Source organism: Octopus sinensis, linkage group LG18 (assembly GCF_006345805.1).
Source record: "Octopus sinensis linkage group LG18, ASM634580v1, whole genome shotgun sequence".
In the NCBI taxonomy this organism is placed as follows: Eukaryota; Metazoa; Mollusca; class Cephalopoda; order Octopoda; family Octopodidae; genus Octopus; species Octopus sinensis.
Window position 1 is genome coordinate 5,315,792 of NC_043014.1, and position 22,500 is coordinate 5,338,291.

Consider the following 22,500-nt stretch of genomic DNA (forward strand, 5'->3'; position numbering starts at 1 on the left):
TGCGTGATATATAGATATATATATACAAACAAATATATGCGTGTGTGTATCTATCACTGTATCACTCTGCCTATCTCTCTCTCTCTCTCTCTCTATTTATCTATATATATATATTTGTGTGTGTGTGTGTGTGTGTGTGTCTGTGTGTGTGTTTGTATATAAATATATTCTTTTACCCGTTTCAGTCATTTGACTGCGGCCATGCTAGAGCACTGCGTTTAGTAGGACGAATCGTTTCAGGAATTATTCTTTGTAAGCCTATTGCTCATTCTCTCGGTATCTCTAGCCGAGCCGCTAAATAACAGGGACGTAAACACACCGACATCAGTTGAGAATCGATAGTGGTGCAACAATAACAGACACACATAAAACATAGATACATACACACTATGTGTGCTATACACACACAGACACACTCACACACACATACACACATACATCTATATATATATATATATGCATATCATATATACATACACACATATATATAGTTACGTATGTATGTACATACATATCTATCAATCAATCTATTTGTCTACATATCTATCTATCTATCTATCTATCTATCTATCTATCTATCTATCTATCTATCTATCTATCTATCTATCTATCTATCTATCTATCTATCTCTCTCTCTCTCTCTCTCTCTCTCTCTATATATATATATATATATATATTGTCCTACGTCCTGGTTTTGTTTTGTTGTTTATTTTTTATTTTTACCGTTATTGTTTTTACGTTTTTGTATTCTTATTGGTGTCACGTATTCTGTATTTTTGTTCGTGTACTTCGTTCGTTTTCCGTCCTCGTGTTGTATACATTCGAAGCTTTCTTCCAGGGGATCTAATGCACTTGGCTTAGATTTCCCTTGGCGGGCTGCCCATATCGGAGCAATCTCAAGATTAATCAGCCGAAATTGCTAAGATGATCTGGTTCTTGACTGATGACTGAGGGCTTCGAATGTCCCGTCCTGTGGTTCTTGTGTCGTCTATGTGGTGTTTCATGTTCTTGTCCATGTCTGTAATTATTTTTACTGTTTACCTATATATATACATATATATATATATGTATATGTATATGTATATATATGTATGTATATATACATATACACACATCCCAAGTAAACACAAAGAAGAGTGGAATTGTACTCCTGTCCGATCGCTCTTTCACCAGACATAATCCTGGAGAGGGAAATAAGTGCGTAATGAAAAATATCTAATGGTGGGGTTCTTGCATGGCCATGTCCTGTGGCTGCAAAGTTTAGCCCTATTAATATTAGTGTTAAGTATTATATCTAGATGTACACTTACACACACGCACCGAAACAGACACATACAAACACACACACACGCACACATAGGAATACGTACATATTTACACACATTTATCTATTTCTCTCCATCAGGAACGGAAGTGAGGCGAGTTTTTTAAAATCTTTTCTTTCCAACTGAAAATAAAACGTGCGAGTGCCAATGTAGATCGGTGAATTTCGTAAGGTTTGACTGTAATTCACGTTGGTTTTTATATATGACAATATGTAAGAACGAATGTAAATACATACACACAGACACACGGACAAACACACGCTCAAATAAACACACACATATATATATATATATATATATATATATATATATATATGTCTGTTTGGAGGCGCAGTGGCCCAGTGCTTCGGGTCGCGGACTCACGGTTTTAGGATCGCGATTTCGATTCCCAGACTAGGTTGTGAGCACTCTTTCGCTACAACTTTCTCCCTTTCTTCTGTTGGCCTGCTCGCTTAGCCAGCGGGCTGGCGTCATTTGAAGGCTAAAACAATGCGAAGCGCATTGTGACCAGCGATATGTAGCAACAACTGGTAGCTTGGTCTGTAACGGTGATCACGGAGTTATATGTATACACGCACACACACACATACACACGTACATACTCACACACCAGCACAGATGCCCACATATACCTTTAACGAACAATAATCATACAGATACGCACACGCTTATACACACATGTCACAGACAAACACGCACATTCACGTACTTAAGCGCACACACGCTCACAAGCACACGCACGCACATTACGCCCACACAACTCCAAAAACCCTCACACACACACGCATGTACAAATTCACAGAAACACCGATACATATACATACGCACAATATATGCCTACATGCGCACACACACATACACATAAGTATACACATATAGACACAGACACAAACACACACACGCACGCAAAACTCACAACCCCACGGATACACGTATATACACCCATATACGCTTACACACATACAAACTCACACGTACACGCACACACAACTACACTCACATACGAGACGCATGCACATACAAACACACACACACAAATGAACCCACACATACGTCCCATACACACGGCACACAATTATACATACATGTATACACGCATACGCACAGATATTCGCCACACACCCAAACGCTACGCATACACACACATGCACACACACACACACACTACAAACCAAACACACACATACACACACACGCGTGTCATCATTGCACATGTACCCACATACATACACGCACACGTACACTAAGTAAAGCACTGTTATTCGCCACACACCCTAACTCTACGCCTACACACATGAACACACACATACATACACACACACTACAAGCAAAACACACACATGATACATATACATACACGCACACACACACATACTTCAAACAAGCAGTACCTACAACTTGACCTGTGGTAGAGACAAAAGGAGCCACGCCCAATTCCTTCTTCCTTGACCTTAACACTACGAGCCCTACAACACGCAAAGATTAACAGCCACAACCACACACACACATACACACACACATGCACATACACATACACGTGTCATCATTGCACACATACACACATACACACACACGCACACGCAGACCTCCACACACTCTCTTATCCACACTTACACACACATTCCTCTTCCTCTACCACTATTCTGTCTTTGAAAGAACTTATCTTCACCCATTTACTTCCGGTCATTCAAAATGTGGCCGCGTGTGTACAGTTGGCGATTTTTTCCTCTGTCTTCCCTCCTCTGGATCTTTCCTTCTTGTATGTTTCCGACGAAGAGCTCCACCCGAAACGTTAAACCCTCCTTCTTTCCTTATTTCCTGAGCGTCCAATAATACTATCTTTGTTCCACGTCCTCGCGTCGTTGTACTTTTGTGCTGTCATGTTTGGATTAAATTCACCTATATATATATACATGTGTGTGTGTGTATATATATATATATATATATATATATATATATATGTAGAAATACGTGTGTGTATATGTGTGTGTGTGTGTGTGTGTGTGTGTGTATGTGTGTGTGTGTGTGTCTGTGTGTGTGTCTGTGTGTGTCTGTGTACTAGCAGACATCCCCGGCATTGCTGGGGATTGAAATGGCAAAGTTGGTATATAATATATTCCAGTCATTTTGAAACAGGTGATATTGGAAAGTGCAACATTGACAACAAAACATTTGTAGAGTAAATGCTCGGCTAATTCGACTAAGCAACATGCTATGCGTCCGTTTGGAGTGTTTCAGGCCCTAACCTGTCTTACAAAATTGGATGTGGGGTTTGTGTGATTTTTGAACGCACCGAAAAACTGTCAGTAAGTATACTCTCCTTTGCAGCAGTGTGCGCTGTGTCTAACACGAACTATCATCGGAAATTTTGACACCTCACGTCGGGTTTGTTGTCCTACATCACTCATACAGTAAATTTGGAGGAACTGTGGTTGTTCATTCGCGGGTACCAGGGAACCAATGAGGGGATAGACTTGCCCTTGAACTTTGACGTCGGCGTAAATTCATGTTTATCTATCTTCTTAGATTCACCAAACGATGTCATTTGAAATGCTGAGTTGTATTGTCTGATATTGTTCAGAAAATCCTTTGACCGGATTGAAGCGCCTTCTAGAAAATTCCTAAGGGGTTGAGATGGTAGTGTTGGCAATGTTAACTGTCCGAATATGTAGTCATCTATTGCATTGTTTTAAGTTCTAAACGATAATGAATACCCTGAAGTTCTATTTATATGATGCTATTTCTATTTTTTCACAGAACCGTTTCATCTCCAAGAAATCTCTCGACGATAAACCTGATGACACACCAAGTAAGAACTAATTTTATGGCTAAAGTCTTTTACCCGTGACTCATTAACTAATCATTTATAATTTCACCAACTTTAAATTAATTCCACATTACTATCCATATGTCCACAATAATATATACTAAGACACTTGCCTGAATTTATTTTAAACTATGTTCTACTTTACAAGAATTCCGTAAATATAATGTTATTCTAATATACTATGCCATTTATTGAGTATATATGAGTATATATGCAGTGATACGTCGAGAATTGTTTCGGTCTGGACGGTTCCACCGAGTGTGCTCTTCGCCGAGTGTCTGAGGCGGCGGGTATGTTCACTGTGAACAAATTAGAGTGCTCAGAGCGAGCCCCACCGGCTTGCATACGATAAGCATAGAATGCCCTCTGCTTTTGAGAATCAAATGCCCTGAGCTGGCGCTTCACTGCGTTTATATCTACAAATCAGCATTCTGTCCACTCTTGTGTTTCCAATCATTCGTGAATAGAGACCCGAAATAATGATGTTCCACTTTCCTACACAGTGCGTATTTGTCAACCAATTCAGTGCACGTTGTTGGTGACCATCAGACGAATCTGGTAGCAGCATGTCGTCTACAAATAACAGTCGACCGATCACGTAGAGATGAATTGGGATACCTCTACCACATTGGCTGCGCATATTCAACCAGATCACAAAAAAGAATATGAAAAGGGGCACTAACAATGCACACTTCAACTAAGTGAAACTTTCACGTTGAAAACTTTCGACTTTTACAGAAATACAAACATTTGAACATCCATATAAGTACTTTATGGCAACCATGATTTGCCCATTAAACTCACCTTCCTGGAAAACCATCCAAAACAATACCCAGGGCACGTGATCGTGTGCCTTTTCGTGGTTTATAGCGTTTAAACTTTGGAAATATTTCTGTATTTGCTGGAAGATCTGTTTTGAACGTCTAAAAGGTCGAGTGTACCGCGTGTCGGACGGTAATCTTGGGCGCGACAATTTTCCTACATATCTTTTCTTGACATCTATTGTAGACATTTCTATAATTCGAGCACACTCCTTGGTCTCTGTCCGAAGAAATTGTGATTGTCACCCTATATTTCATTGCCTTGATATTTTTTCCAGAGGTCCCATCCACCTAGCGTACATGGTACACTCAGAGAATACCATCTGTATTTAAGGTTTCTAAAATATCAAGCCGAACCTGCTTTTCACCAGCAGCTATATCACTTTTAAGTGAGATTAGCTCAAATAAGAGTTCAACCGAAGAAGAACCTGCCGAAAAAAATAATACAATCACGAATCCATTTCGATGTCCAAGTTCATTCAGGTGGGTCACTCTCAATTTGGATGCAAAAGTCGGACAAACGAAATTTTTTAGAGCAGACATTTATTATATCTTACAGGCAGATTATATCTAACAATTCAGACAGTTTAATTCTCAATTATTAAAGGTTGTTCCCTTCTTGATCTGTTTGGTATCCTGAGACCGTCAATTTTGTGCTCCCACGCCAAACACCCCATATTTAGTTCCAGGCTACTTGCTGGTTTCACCGGTATTGTGTGGGGTGTGCTATACATTTATCGAACGGACTCCTCTACTCGAGATCCGGATGCGATGTCTTTTAACTAAATCGACAAATGATGCGGTATGGTTGTTATTTTCATATTGTAGTTATGATGGCCTTATTTGCGCCGAGCTCCAAACTGATATTTGTAATTGACCGATGAATATTCGCACCTGGCGAATATTTTATCATTATTCTATTGAGTTTTATCATTATTCTATTGGGAAGTATATATACTCATACCCAAGTTTACGTATCATACATACATCCGTTCATAGCGGAGACCGATACACATTCTGATATTCTGAGATTAATCTCTCAAATCTTTGACATCAACGTCACCAACAGGCTCAACAGACAAATGTATTTTTTCTTTCTTTACAATTTATTCTTATTATTTACATCTTTCGTTCTGACTTTCATTCATTCACTCGTTCTTTCTTAAATTCTATATTTCTCTCTTCTCCATCAATTCCTTCCCATCCAACAATCTACTTAGTAAATGATTCCCAAATTCTTTCTTTTAACCTACATTATTTCATTTTAATATCACAGAACCCGGTCTCGGATCATTGTATACCCGATGGGGCAGAACAACTTGTCCTCCTTATTCAAACCTTGTATATTACGGTTAGTATACTTTATATTTCTCACCTCTCATTCTCTTTTTGTTTTACTCTTGTTCACTTTTATACCTCTCATTCTCTCTTTTTATTGCCTTTCTTTCTCTCCCACCCTCTCTCTCACGCACACGCACACACACTCACCCTCTGCTGGGTTGTCTGACATAAACATTCTCTAATCCTTTTATGATGTGTCACGTTTCAAACGTCTATACCTGTAGACTATACAAAAACTACACAAGACTGCTTTCTCCTTTGTAGGTATTTGGTCAATCAGAATATTATATGTTGTCTACTACGGACCAAGTGAAAAGGATGCTAACTGGTGATCAATTGTACAGGCTACAGATGGTGGTATTGTACGTGAGTGACCAGAGCTGAAAAGTTGCCGCTTGACAATCATGAACTAGAGTGCACAATGATCGTAGGTGTGGGCTAAACTGAAAAGAGTCTATTAGAATTGATGACAGTGACTGTAAATGGTTAATGGAATGAACGCACAATGTAGAATGAGGACTGGACAAGCCACATACTGTAACTGATGGGAAAAGCTAAGGACTTTATTCATTAAGTAAAATAGAGAGAGACTAAATATTAGTGAGAGAACACAACAGAGTACAGAATGCACTTCTATTCTTCTCCGCCTCACCGAAATCGTCCTATCGCTGAAGCCTTGCTCTTTTAATGCACCACATCACCTCATTAATTATCCAGTATATCTTTGTAAGGTAATTCCGAAACTTCCAATTCAAAACTGCTGCTACAAACCGCTTCCCCAATCAACCTCACGTTCCTTTAAAATGCTCTGAATCTGCTCTCTATAAACCCTACACGTATCCTTTATCGGTCGCCCACTCCGCCGTCCATTCATCTTAAGCACTACGCCGTCACTGAACCTCACAATTTTTCCTCCCACCTCGTTTCTGTGTATTGCATGAAAACATGTCTCTGTGATCATAACGTCTTTGTAAGCCTGATTCGTCCGAGTCTAAACGAGAGGTTTAGCCACTGACTCTCGTATGATCGACTAAACAACATTTCATCGACGGCTACCCACCACTTCTCTGCATCTCGTCGTCTCCCCTATTGTCCTACTCAAACCTCCTACAATTTCCACAACCCAAAATATCCCCGTTCACACCTGAACATCTTTTCCATTTCGGATAAACACGAGTGCATGCGTTATAAAATATCTTTCTATTTCTCCATCTATTGACATCCACCGTATGACATACATGTATGACATGACATACATATATATGTTTGCATGACTTACCCCATGCAAACATAAATAATAATCCACGTCGTAACAACAAATACTTAACCGTATACACACAGCATATATATATATACATATATAAATGGAGTTGCATGAAACAAACGTACCGCATTACTTCTGGATATACTTGTTGCTTACTTCGATATAAATATATATATATTTATTTATATATATATACATAGTATGACTAGGTAAAGAGGCACCTATGATTCAGCAACACACAGCTTACACTAAAATAAACACTAACATATATACACCACAATTCGTTCACACGTGGCTAAACATGACTTCTTTTAACTGTTATGAATTTTTCCGTTATTTCATATATAATTTTTCTTAACATCTTTTTTATTTGATTTATTCTTACCAATTCTAGGTGTTGTTGGTGGACAACATTCTGCACAAACTGGTGGCGGAAGTAATCTCTTGTGTCTACCCAACGACCCCATTTGGGCCAATTATACGATAGAAGTTGAAAAAGGTGGTAACATTTATGGCAGTGAATATGAACTATATTTATACCCAACAAATAAACTCTTTTCTTTTGCTAACGCTGAATCAATTCATGATCACAACGTTCCGTGCGCTGTCTGTTTGACACGACAACCCGCTGTTGTTATGATGTTACCAGCCAGGACAAAGTGTTACCGTGGTTGGACAGCTGAGTATTCAGGATATTTGATGTCCGGTCATTACGGGCATAAAGGTAGACATGAATATGTTTGTGTGGATTATGCACCAGAAGCTGATCCAGCAGGTTACAGAGACGAAGATGGAGTTCGATTATATTTCGTTCAGGCTGAGTGTGGTTCATTGCCATGTCCACCGTATGTCAATGGTCGAGAATTAACCTGCGTTGTATGCAGTAAATACTGAATAGAAATTTACATTCGTTTCTATATGAAAATTTATGTCGGTGAATCATAAAGTATAATATAATAAAGCAACATATACGTTTCTTGTAATTGTGTTTCGCAATATTTTATCCGACTAATATATGTCGTTAAATAAATTGCTGTACAAGTTTTCAGAAAATATTCAAAACGAAACAACAGAGACGTCATAGAATGTGACAAATAGCTTAACAGAACGATGTAATCCTCAGGGAATGATTCTAGAATACTTTGTATGAGGTTCAGTTTATCAAATTTAAATGTTGAAATAAAATGATGATTCGTTTAAATGTGTGTTGTATTCCGTCTTAAAATGAAAACAGTCCCCAAATGAAACACCTCCGTACAAATATATCACCCTTTCATGATCAATCTTCAGAAAACACGATAAAAGCTTATAACTAACATCACTAAATCATGATGGGTTAATAAAAAAAAATACTCCCATACGTATCATTGTAACTACAATCGATGCGATGAAAGCTCTGCAATCCAATCGCGGATATTACCTAATAAAGGATATTTGATATCCACTGAAGAAATACCACAAAATGTTGACAACCTAACTACTTGTCAGGTTACTAACACATTGAAGTTTTCAAGAAACACTTTCGACAAGGGTACAAGTACACGTCCCACGATGAACTATTTTCAACCTACATTCACATATTCCCGCTTTTCTACAAAAATCACACACACACAGCTTATTATCGTTCCCTGAAAACTGATGTGCCAAAATAAAATATGAAACCACCAAAAAATATGAGTCCACCTCAGGAACAGCATCAACCGAATCTACAGCAACACCACAAAACATCAAGTTCAACAAATTATCTCCGTCTGTAACATAAAACTATCAAACTCGCAGAAGAGGAACTTGCTTCGAGATACATGCATACAATAACTGTAACACACATAAACGACTTAGTAAGGAAAGGAAGACGACTTATAAAATATACATTTGGTGGAATCAGTGCAACATGTTGAGTCTTTCACACTCTACCCAGCATGATTGCTCCTTGTATGTGGGAGTTTGTAGAATGGCTGCCAGATAAACGAATGTATCCGTGGAAAGAGGGATCTGTGGGTGGCAGCACGTTTTTTGTCCGATTAATTGTGTGCCATAAGAATGCTCGATTGTGAAAAAGCTAGCGAAAAAGAATAATAATTAAGTAATATGAAAGCACGAAATGCAAATTGACAAATGAATATATGGAAACATTCAACATGGCGTTTCCAGTGAACAGTATTAGCGCTCAGTATTTGGCATAAGCAATTTTTGGGTTCGTTAAAATGTGCTAATGGCATATTTCAAAATCTAAAGGCAAATTCAGTGCAAAAAGCTGCAAAAACAGCGTATCAGTCCACTGCTGCTCCCTATCGGGTTCCAGTTCAGCCGTTATCAAAAGAAAATACCGAAGAGTGGAATATCTGGACAAACTTAAAGCCATAGCTTTAACTAAAACATAGTCAACAACAACGAGTAAGTGAAGCCATTAGAGCGCCAGGCTGGAGTCTGTCGTGAGTTACCTACCTTCGGTATTTCTCTTTGATAAATACTTCGCTAGAGGAGTTGACTTCAACCTTGTGCCCCAACAGTAACTGCGGTCGCTCGTACGAGCACGCATTTTCACGCATACTTGTGTGTGTGTGTGTTTGTATGTGTGTGTGTGTGTGCGCATGTGTCCATGTGTGTGTATGTGTGTGTGTGTGTGTCAACGTGTGTGTGTGTCAGCGTGTGTGTGTGTCACGGTGTGTGGGTCAGTGTGTGTTAGTGTGTGTGTCAGTGTGTGTGTGTGTGTATCTGTGTGTATGTGTGTGTGTGTGTCAGTGTTTCTGTGTGTGTGAATGTGTGTGTGTGTTTCAGTGTGTATGTGTGTTTGAGTATGTCAGTGTGTGTGTGTGTGTGTGAGTGTGTGAGTGTGTGTCAGTGTGTGTGTGTGTGTATGTCAGTGTGTGTATGTGTGTCAGCGTGTGTGTGCGTGTGTGTGTGTATGTCAGTGTGTGTGTGTGTATATCAGTGTGTATGTGTGTGTGTGAATGTGTGTGTGTGTGAATGTGTGTGTGTGAATATGTGTGTGTGTTTCAGTGTGTATGTGTGTTTGAGTATGTCAGTGTGTATGTGTGTGTGTGTGAGTGTGTGTGTGTGTGTGTGTCAGTGTGTGTGTGTGTGTGTATGTCAGTGCGTGTATGTGTGTCAGCGTGTGTGTGCGTGTGTGTGTGTATGTCAGTGTGTGTGTGTGTGTCTGTGTGTGTGTGTATGTCACTGTGTGTGTGTGTGTCAGTGTGTGTGTGTGTATGACAGTGTGTGTGTGTGTATGTCAATGTGTGTGTGTGTGTGTGTGTCAGTGTGTATGTGTGTTTGTATTTGTGTGTGTGTGTATCGGTGTGTGTGTGTGTGCGTGTGTGTGTGTTTGTCAGTGTGTGTGTGTTTCTCAGTGTCTGTGTGTGTGTTTCTCAGTGTGTGTGTCAGTGTGTGTGTGTGTGTGTGTGTGTATGCGTGTGTGTCTGTGTATTTGTTGGTTGAACGAAATACTTCCCACACTGAATATTAAAACAGTTTCCCAAGAATAACAAATAAAATTAAATAACAACATTAGTAAATAAATATATCATAATATATCCAGAAACAGGAATCATTTCACTTTACACGTGTCTCTCATTCATCAAATTATTTTGCTAATTATTGTGTGACAATATCAAACCATCTCTTTCCAATAATTAAACCTGTCAGACAAGTTCACGCCCACTTTTACAGTTCCACCAATCGCATCGGTTCATAAATTTACGATAAGATCTATGCCAGAGCTGGGTTGTTGTGCGCTCAATAAATACGTGGAATTCAGTTACAGGTCTTCAGCTTAAACCTCGCATCTCGATCTTTTGTTGAAGCCACACGAAGTATCACGTACGACCGACAACTGTCACCAGAATGGATTTCGCACAACTGTCCAGGAATATTTCGCAGCGTTATTCCATTTCTTCTCTCATAGCTTTTGGGGTTCTTCTCGTTCTGACGATCGTGATTCTTCATCAAGATTCAAGAATAGGAAAAATGGAAGAGAAATCGAAAACGGTAAGTCATGGATTTTGTGTTAATATATGTATGTCTTTATGTATTTATATATGCATGTATGTATGTATGTATGTATGCATTTACGTATGTATGTATTAATATGTGGATGTATGTACGTACGGATGGATGGATGGATGTAAGGATGTATGCATGAATCACGTACATATGTTCCTATGGAGCACACACACACACATAAGATCACACACGTAATCACACACGAACACACAGGCGCACACACCTAAGCATACATATATATACATATACGTATATTTGTATATATAATATACATATATATGTATATCTAAATATACATATATATGAATATATTAGTGCCTGAACATATATAGATATATATATACAAACAAATATATGCGTGTGTGTATCTATCACTGTTTCTCTCTGTCTATCTCTCTCTCTCTATTTATCTATATATATATATATATGTGTGTGTGTGTGTGTGTGTGTGTGTGTGTGTGTGTGTGTGTGTGTGTGTGTGTGTGTGTGTATGTGTGTGTTTGTGTGTGTGTGTGTTTGTATATAAATATATTCTTTTACCCGTTTCAGTCATTTGACTGCGGCCATGCTACAGCACTGCGTTAAGTAGGACGACTCGTTTCAGGAATTATTCTTTGTAAGCCTATTGCTCATTCTGTCGGTATTTCTAGCCGAACCGCTATGTAACGCGGACATAAACAAACCGACATCAGTTGAGAATCGATAGTGGTGCGACAATAACAGACACATACATAAAACATAGATACATACACAGTATGTGTGCTATACACACACACACACACACTTACATCTATATATATATATATATACATAACATATATACATACACACATATATAGTTACGTATGTATGAACATACATATCTATCTATCAATCTATTTATCTACATATCTATCTATCTATCTATCTATCTATCTATCTATCTATCTATATATATATATATATATATATATATATATATATATATATATATATATATATATATATATATATATATACATATACACACATCCCTAGTAAACACAAAGAAGTGTGGAATTGTACTCCTGTCCGATCGCTCTTTCACCAGACATAATCCTGGAGAGGGAAATAAGTGCGTAATGAAAAAAATCTAATGGTGGGGTTCTAGCATGGCCATGCCCTGTCGCTGCAACGTTTAGCCCTATTAATATTAGTGTTAAGTATTATATCTAGATGTACACTTGCACACACGCACCGAAACAAACACATACAAACACACACACACGCACACATAGGAATACGTACATATTTACACACATTTATCTATTTCTCTCCATCAGGAACGGAAGTGAGGCGAGTTTTTTTGAATCTTTTCTTTCCAACTGAAAATAAAACGTGCGAGTGCCAATGTAGATCGGTGAATTTCGTAATGTTTGACTGTAATTCACGTTGGTTTTTATATATGACAATATGTAAGAACGAATGTAAATACATACACACAGACACACGGACAAACACACGCACAAATAAACACTAACACACACACATACGCACGCACACAGACACACGTGCTCAATTGTACACGAACAACCACACTATACAGTGTATGTCCACTCACATATATGTGTTGCGTTTGTGTGTGTGTATGCGTATAAGTAGATACGTATATTTGTGATATTTATGGTGTGTATGCTTAAGTATACGTGCATACGTATATATTGATGTGTATATATATATATATATATATATATATTATATATATATATGTGTGTGTGTGTGTGTGTGTGTGTGTGTGTGTGTGTGTGTGTGTGTGTGTGTGTGGTGTATAGCACCCTTCTTTCAGTCTGAATCTACCAAATCTACTGACATGGCTCTGGTGTGTGTGTGTGTGTGTGTGTCGAAGCGCTGTGGCCCAGTGGTTAGTGCAGCGGAGTCACGGTTGTAGGATCGCGGTTTCGATTCCCAGACTGGGTGTTGTGAGTGTTTATTGAGCAAAAACACCTAAAGCTCTACGAGGCTCAGGGAGTGGGTTGTGTTGATCTCTGCTGTACTCTTTCGCTGCAACTTTCTCCCTTTCTTCTGTTGGCCTGCTCGCTTAGCCCGCGGGGTGGCGTCATTTGAAGGCTAAAACAAGGCGAAGCGCATTGTGACCGGCGATGTATAGCAACAACTGTTAGCCTGGTCGGTCACGGTGATCAGGGAGATATATATACGTATCATACGCAGACAACACACACACATACACACGTACATACACACACACCAGCACAGATGCCCTCATCTACCCCCAACAAACAATACTCATACTGATACGCACGCACTTATACACAAATGGGCACAGACACACACGCACATACACGCACTTAAGCGCACACACGCACACAAGCACACGCACGCACACGCATGCACAATTTCACATATACGCCGATACTTATACATACACACAATATATGCCTACACGCGCACACACACATACACATACGTATATACACACAGACACACACACACACGCACACAAAAAGATGCGCACACATACGCACGCACACACGCATATTAATTCACATACCCAAATCTCACAACCCCACGGATACACGTATATACACCCATATACGCTTACACACACACATACAAACGCACACGTACATGCACATCAGAAACACGCACGCACATACATACACACACACACATACACACACACAAATGAACCCACACATACATCCCATACACACGGCACACAATTATACATACATGTATACACACATAAGCACGTACAAGCACACACTCACACATACACTAATTAAAGCACAGTTATTCACCACACACACAGACTCTACGCATACACACACTGACACACACACATACGTACACACACACACAATACAAACAAAACACACACATGATACATATACATACACGCACACACACACATACTTCAAACAAGCAGTACCTACAACATGACCTGTGGTAGAGACAAAAGGAGCCACGCCCAATTCCTTCTTCGTTGACCTTAACACTACTAGCCCTACACCACGCAAAGATTAACAGCCACAACCACACACACATACACACACACACGCACACACACACACACACATGTCAACTTTGCACACATAAACATTTACACACACACGCACACGCAGACCTCCGCGTCCGCACATATCCACACTTACACACACATTCCTCCTCCTCTACCACTCTCCTGTCTTTGAAAGAACTTTTCTTCACCCATTTCCTTACGGTCATTCAAAATGTGTCCGCGTGTGAACCGTTGGCGATCTTTTTTCCTCTGCCTTCCCTTCTCAGGATCTTTCCTTCTCGTATTTTTCCGACGAAGAGCTCCGCTCGAAACGTTAAACATTCCTTCTTTCCTTCTTTCCTGAGCGTCCAATAATACTATATTTGTTCCACGTCCTCGCATTGTTGTGTTTCTTTGTGCTTTCTTGTTTGGATTGAATTTAACTATATATATACATGTGTGTGTTTCTATATAAATATAAATATATATATATATATATAAATATGTGGAAATATGTGTGTGTATATATATATGTGTGTGTGTGTGTGTGTACGAGCAGACATACCCGGCATTGCTGGGGATAAAAACGGGAAAGTTGGTATATAATATATTCGAGTCATTTTGAAACAGGTGATATGGGAAAGTGCAACATTGACAACAAAACATTTGTAGAGTAAATGCTCGGCTAATTCGACTAAGGAACATGCTATGCGTCCGTTTGGAGTGTTTCAGGCCCTAACCTGTCATGCAAAATCGGAGGTGGGGTTTGTGTGATTTTTGAACGCACCGAAAAGCTGTCAGTGGATATACTCTCCTTTGCAGCAGTGTGCGCTGTGTGTAACACGGCCCATCATCGGAAATGTTGACACCTCACGTCGGGTTTGTTGTCATACATCACTCATAAAGCAAATTTGGAGGAACTGTGGTTGTTCATTCGCGGGTACCAGGGAACCAATGAGGGGACAGACTTGCCCTTGAACTTTGACGTCGGCGTAAATTCATGTTTATCTATCTTCTTAGATTCACCAAACGATGTCATTTGAAATGCAGGGTTGTATTGTATGATATTGTTCAGAAAATCGTTCGACTGGATGGAAGCGCCTTCTAGAAGATTCCTAAGAGGTTGAGATGGTAGTGTTGGCAATGATACCTGTCCGAATATGTTGTCATCTATTGCATTGTTTTAAGTTCTAAACGATTATAAATACCCTGAAGTTCTATTTATATGATGCTATTTCTATTTTTTCCCAGAACCGTTTCATCTCCAAGAAATCTCTCGACGATAAACCTGATGACACACCAAGTAAGAACTAATTTTACGGCTAAAGTCTTTTACCCGTGTCTCCTTAAGTAATGGTTTATAATTTCACCAACTTTGAATTAGTTCCACATTACTATCCATATGTCCACAATAATATATACTAAGACATTTGCCTGCATTTATTTCGACATATGTTCTACTTTACAATAATTTCTCTAATATACTATGCCATTTATTGAGGGTATATGAGTATATATGCAGTGCTACGTCGAGAATTGTTTCGGTCTGCACGGTTCCTCCGAGTGTGCTCTTCGCCGAGTGTCCGAGGCGGCCGGTAAGTTCACTATGAAAAAATTAGAATGCTCAGAGCGAGCCCCACCGACTTGCAAACGAAAAGCATGTAATGCCCTCTTCATCTGAGTATCAAATGCCCGAGCTGGCGCTTCACTGCATGTATATCTACAATTCAGCATTCGTGAATAGAGACCCGAAATAATGATGTTCCACGTTCCTACACAGTGCGTATTTGTCAATCCTGCCTTGGGGTACTCGGTTGCCAACCCATTCCGTGCACGTTGTTGGTGACCATCAGACGAATCAGGTAGCAGCATGTCGTCTACTAATAAAAGTCCACCGATCAAGTGGAGATGAATTGGGGTACCTCTACCACAATGGCTGCGCATATTCAACCAGATCACAAAAAAGAATGTGAGAAGGGGCACTAACAATGCACACTTCAACTAAGTGAAACCTTCACGTTGAAAACTCGACTTTTACATAAATACAATAATTTGAACATCCATATAAGTATTTTATGGCAACCAGTATTTGCCCATTAAACTCACCTTCCTGGCAAACCATCCACAACATGCCCCAGGGCACGTGATCGTGTGCCTTTTCGTGGTTAACAGCGTTTGCTGGAAGATCTATCTTTGAACGACTAAATGGTCGGGTGTTCCACGTCCCGGACAGTAATCTTGGGCACGAAAATTTCCCTACATATATTTTCCTGACATCTAGGGTAGACATTTCTATTATTAGAACACACTCTTTGGTCTCTGTTTGAAAAAATTGTGATTGTCACCCCTTATTATCATTGCCTTGGTGTTTTTTCCAGAGTTCCCATCCACCTAGCATACATGGGTCACTCAGAGAATACCATCTGTAATTAAGGTTTCTAAAATATCAAGCCGAACGTGCTTTTCACCAGCAGTTTTACCACTTTTAAGTGAATTGAGCTCAAATAAGCGTTCAACCGAAGAAGAACCTGCCGAAAAAATTAATACAATCACGAATGTATTTCGTTCATTCAGGCTGGTCACTCTCAATTTGAATGCAAAAGTCTCCACATTTCTGTTTCTGATCCCAGCATCCACTGCGGCTTCCAACTGTATTCTGTAGGTCGCACTGGACTTACCAATTTACAGTGTTCGGCAGACTGTAGGAATTTTCAGGTTTTCAGACATTTAGGAAATGCCGAGTTGACAACTCCACCCCTCCTTTTACCCGAACGTTTAGCAAAGAGCGAAAGAGGACCGCAATCTATCACAAACCTCTGTCACCAAGTATTTCTATAACAGATACCCTTATAAATATCCCTGTCTTAAAATAATATCTCTAGCATGCAGAGGAGATTGTGTATCCTGCACAGAAGCCTCCTATGACCTCTCCATTAAGTTCACTGACGACATTCCTTCCAATCAATCCTTCTCACGGTTATCAGTGCCAAGGTGTGCACTGCAGTCTCCTTGCAGGACAAATGACTTTACCCCAAATATATCTTAAGCTGAGGGGAATTTGCTTAGGATTGATTTGTAGTTGACCTCGGTGTTTGATGCATATACATACAGTAAGCTAAGGGCTCCAAGGAATAGCCATACCGCGTCATCCATCGAGTGGGATAAAAGCCGTTGCGTCTGGATCTTGAGTGGAGGAGTCCATTCGGGAAATATATTGCAGTCTCCACCCAACTTAATCTTGGATGCATGGGGAGGGAATACAAAATATGCGCGTTCCAGGACCCCGAAGCAGGTCCAGAAGGGATCAACCGTTCATAATTGAGAATTAGACTGTCAAAACCGGAGCAGACAAAGCGCTCTATCGGTGTCTCCTCAAGAAAACTTCATTACTTCGGAGGCATACACGTGGAAGTAGGTTGGAAACTCCACCGTGCAGGTGTGGTGCCAACTATGTCAGCACTGGCGGAAGTGGGATGCTCACAATCCCTGGCTTTCTGATTGGATTATGGAGTGAATCCCACTAGGTATTAAGTGATACCTCCTGAAGCTCAAGCAGAATGAAGGAGTGGTGTAGCTGCTGGAAGTAAATGCACCCAATAGCGAGGCCAAATACAAATGCTTCCTTAAGAAAGTCACTGCAGCTTTGGATATATTTGGGGTAAAGTCATTCGTCTTACAAGGAGACTTCCGTGCACACTTTGGCGCTGATAACCGCAAGAAGTATTGATTGGGTGGAATGGCGTCACACACCTTAATGGAGTGGCCATACTAGTCTTCTGGCAGGAAACGGACTCTCTTCGCGCCAAAAACCAAGCTGCTATCTGTAATTGACCAATCAGGTACCAAGAATTGATAATATCGCCTACTTATCTATAAAAGAAGAACATTATCATTAATATGGTCACAAACATATCTCTTATTATAAAAGTAAGATTTTCTCTGGTTTTCTCCTGCTATTACCACCACGCTTTCTCCTACTTTCTCTTAGCAAGTGTGAAACTATTAAAGTGAAAGTATTCCCTTATTATGTGTGTGTCTGTGTGTGTGCGTATTAGCAATTCGTATAAAATTGCATCAATGACTTGAACTTGAATAAGTGGTTTCACATAAATGGGGATAAATTAAAAAAGTTTGTTGTTATTATTATCACGTTTGTTGGTTCCGCGTCAGTGAAACGTTGTTGTGTTGCATTTGTTAAATAATTGTAAACCGTAACTCTCCCCTTTTTGGAGAAGGGGCTTTGGTTATTGTTTAAAAATCGAATTGTGTCCCTGTTTGGGAATTTGACAATATTTTCGCCGTCTTTACGGAAGCATTTTTGTTAAAATGCCTTCGATAGAAGAAAGTCCAAAAATGAATTTCGCTGCAGCCGTACACTTCTATACAAGAGGGAGGTCAAGATCCAATTGATCGAAATTGCAAGAGATGGGCCTACAATTTCAGTCTGTTATATATTTCGAGTATTGTTATAACTAGCGATATCACGATATAACTTTGTATTTTGTATCTTATGTGTAGATGTATATATATATATAGATGTACATGTAATATGTACACATATATATACACATATATACGTGCATAATATATCTACCCATACACACATACACACACACACACACACACACACACACATACATAGGGGCAGGTGTGGCTGTGTGGTAACAAACTACGTTCCAAACACATGGTCCTGGGTTCATGTACATATATACATACATACATCCACACATACATGTGTGTGTGTGTGTGTGTGTGTGTGTGTGGTGTGTGTGTGTGTGTGTGTGTGTGTGTGTATTAATGTGTGTGTGTTATCTCTCTTTATATAAAGCTGAAGTCGTCTGTGTGCGCCAGGTTTGGTAACCTTTAACTAACACTATCTCCTCCGAAACCCTGCGGCGCAAGTTGACCAAAATTGAGAGCATGATAGAAGAAGGGTTGCTCTTCCTTCCGTAGAAGATAAAATTCAAATCGGACCATGTTAACAACAAAATTATTTACATCAACAAGGTGCTTTTTCTATGAAAATCCCTATTTTTTCACGATTTTTTCACTGCTGTGTCGCCACTTTTCGGCGTATTTCAACCAGAAAAATGTTCACTTGAAGAGAATAACAAGCTACATAATGCAAAATTTTTACTTTTCAAAAATTCCAATTCCAGCGGGTCGAAACAAACCCGAGAGACGCCGGGCGATACTGCTAGTATATATATATATATATATACTCACATCCATGTTCAACTACAAAACAAACATCCGTTCTTAAGGGAACCAAATACACATTCTGATATTCTGAGATTATTCTCTCAATTCGTTGACGTCAACGTCAACAACAGGCTCAATAGACAAACGACTAATTTTCTTCGTTTAAAATTTATTCTTAGCGAATCATTTACTTCTTTCATTCCGATTTTCATTCATTCACTCATTCTTTTTCTCTTAAATTCTAAATTTCTCTCCTCTCTATCAATTCCTTCCAAGCCAACAACTTCCTTTGTATAGGATGCAAGAATTCTTTCTTTTAAACTACATTGTTTCATTTTAATTTCACAGAACCCGGTCCCGGATCATTGTATACCCGGTGGGGCAGAACAAGTTGTCCTCCTTATTCAAACCTTGTATATGACGGTTAGTATAAACTATACTTCTGTTCACTCTTTCTCTCTTTATCTTTCTCTTCTTCTCTTTTTATTCCTCTCATTTTCTCTTTCCGTTTCTCTCACGCACACGCACGCACATTCAAGCAAATCATGTGATATATCACGTTTGTAACGTTACCTATAGACCCTATAGAGACTGCACAAGACTGCTTAATAGTTTGTAGGTATTTGGTCAAATTAGAATTTAAATGTTGTCTACTATGGACCAGGTGAAAAGGATGTTGTTTAACCACAGAATATAGATATCTCTACGTTAAATTATAGAAAGGGACTAGACTGGAGTCCAGTATAGCGAACAAGGACTCCTGGCTGACTTGTATGGATGTAGATATCAAATACCGAGGCTGCTAACTGGTGATCAAATGTACTGGCTACGGCCGGTGGTATTGTACGTGAGTGACCAGAGCTGGAAAGTGGCCACTTGACTATCATTACCTAGAGTGTCTATTGATTGTTGTTATAAATTAAATTGAACAAGGTCTCTTAGAATTGATGAATGAATGTATATGGTTAATGAAGTGAACGCAGAATGTAGTGTGGACTGGAAAAACCACACACTGTAACTAATGAACATAGCTAACTAAGCACCGTATGTATTATGCAAAATATGGAGGGACCAAGTACCACTGAGAGAACCAAAGTGAGTAAATATTGCACTTCTATTCTTCTCCGCCTTACCGAAATCGTCCTATCCCTTAAACCTTTCTGTTTTCATGCACCACCTCGCTTCATTAATTGTCTAGTATATCTTTGTAAGGTAACGCCGGTACATCCAATTCAAAGCTACTGCTTCCTACATCTTCTCGAACCAATCTGGCATCCTTTGTGAATCTGCTCCCTATAAACCCTACACATATCCTTTATCGGTCGCCCACTCTGCTGTCCATTCATCTTAAGCACTACGCCATCAATGAGCTTCAAAATTCACCCCACCTCAGTACATGCTTTGCATGAAATAAAATCTGTGTGATCATAATATTATAGTATGTGGTAGGCCCGTCTCGTGGTAGGCCTGACTCGTCTGAGACAAACCGATGGATATAGCCAGCCACACCCGTATGGTCGGCTAAACAGTATTTCATCCCCTCTTACCCACCAGTTCTCTGCATCTCGCCGTCTCTCGTATTGTTCTACTCAAACCACATGCAATTCACATCACCAACAATTTTCCCGTTCAAACGTGAACGACATCTTTTCCATTTCGGGAAATCACGACCACATGCGTTACAAATCCCTTTCCTTTCTCCTTTTATTGACATCCAGACACAGACATCTACCCCATACAATACACATCACAACTACGATTACTTACCCGTACACACACACAAACACATGCACACACACATGAAGAGAAGACAAACGCACAGCTGCAAACTCATGCGCACTCCCATCCAGCAACACACAGCTTACACTCACATAAACACTAACATATATACACCACAATTCGTTCACACGTGACTAAACATGACTTCTTTTAAGGGTCAAACTGTAATGAATGTTTCCGTCATTTCATATGTAATTTTGCTTAATATCTTTGCTTACTTGATTTATTCTCACCAATTCTAGGTGTCGTTGGTGGACAACATTTTTCCCATACTGGTGGCGGAAGTAATCTCTTATGTCTACCCAACGATCCCATTTGGGCCAATTATACTACAGAAGGTGAAGATGGGGGTTGGATTTATGGCAGTGAATATCAACTACAGTTATACCCAACTAATAAACTCTTTTCTTTTGCTAACGCTAAATCACTTCATGATCACAACGTTCCGTGTGCTGTCTGTTCGACACGACAACCTGCCGTTGTTATGACGTTACCAGCCAGGACAAAGTGTTACGCTGGTTGGACAGCAGAGTATTCGGGATATTTGATGACCGAGCATTATAGTGATAAAGGCAGATATGAATATGTGTGTGTGGATTATGCACCAGAAGCTGATCCAGCAGGTTACAGAAACGAAGATGGAGCTGTTTTATATTTCGTTCAGGCTGCTTGTGGTTCATTGCCATGTCCACCGTATGTCCATGGTCAAGAATTAACCTGCGTTGTGTGCAGTAAATATTGAATAGAAATTAAATTCACTTCCACATGAAAATATGCCTGTGAATTACAAGAAACAATATAAAATTTTCAATTTTGTTACCTTATATTTTCTTCAAAGTATGTCTATCGTTACAATAAACTGTCGTACTAGTTTACAGAAGATATTCAAACAATACAAAAGAGGCGACGTAGAATGCCAGAAATATCCTCAAAATCAAGAAAAATCTAAATCTGTCGAAATG

The 22,500-nt window shown here is 39.5% G+C and overlaps 1 protein-coding gene across 1 annotated transcript in view; it reads left to right on the forward strand.

The window, feature by feature from the left end:
• Nucleotides 1-22,500, forward strand: part of LOC118767025 (short-chain collagen C4-like) — an 86,265-nt gene that overhangs the window by 63,726 nt on the left and 39 nt on the right. The window contains exon 5 of the mRNA XM_036510932.1: nucleotides 21,781-22,500. This exon is cut by the window's right edge and continues 39 nt beyond it. Within this exon, the coding sequence (XP_036366825.1) occupies nucleotides 21,781-22,280 (500 nt within the window). The 3' untranslated portion in view covers nucleotides 22,281-22,500. The remainder of the gene's footprint in view (nucleotides 1-21,780) is intronic.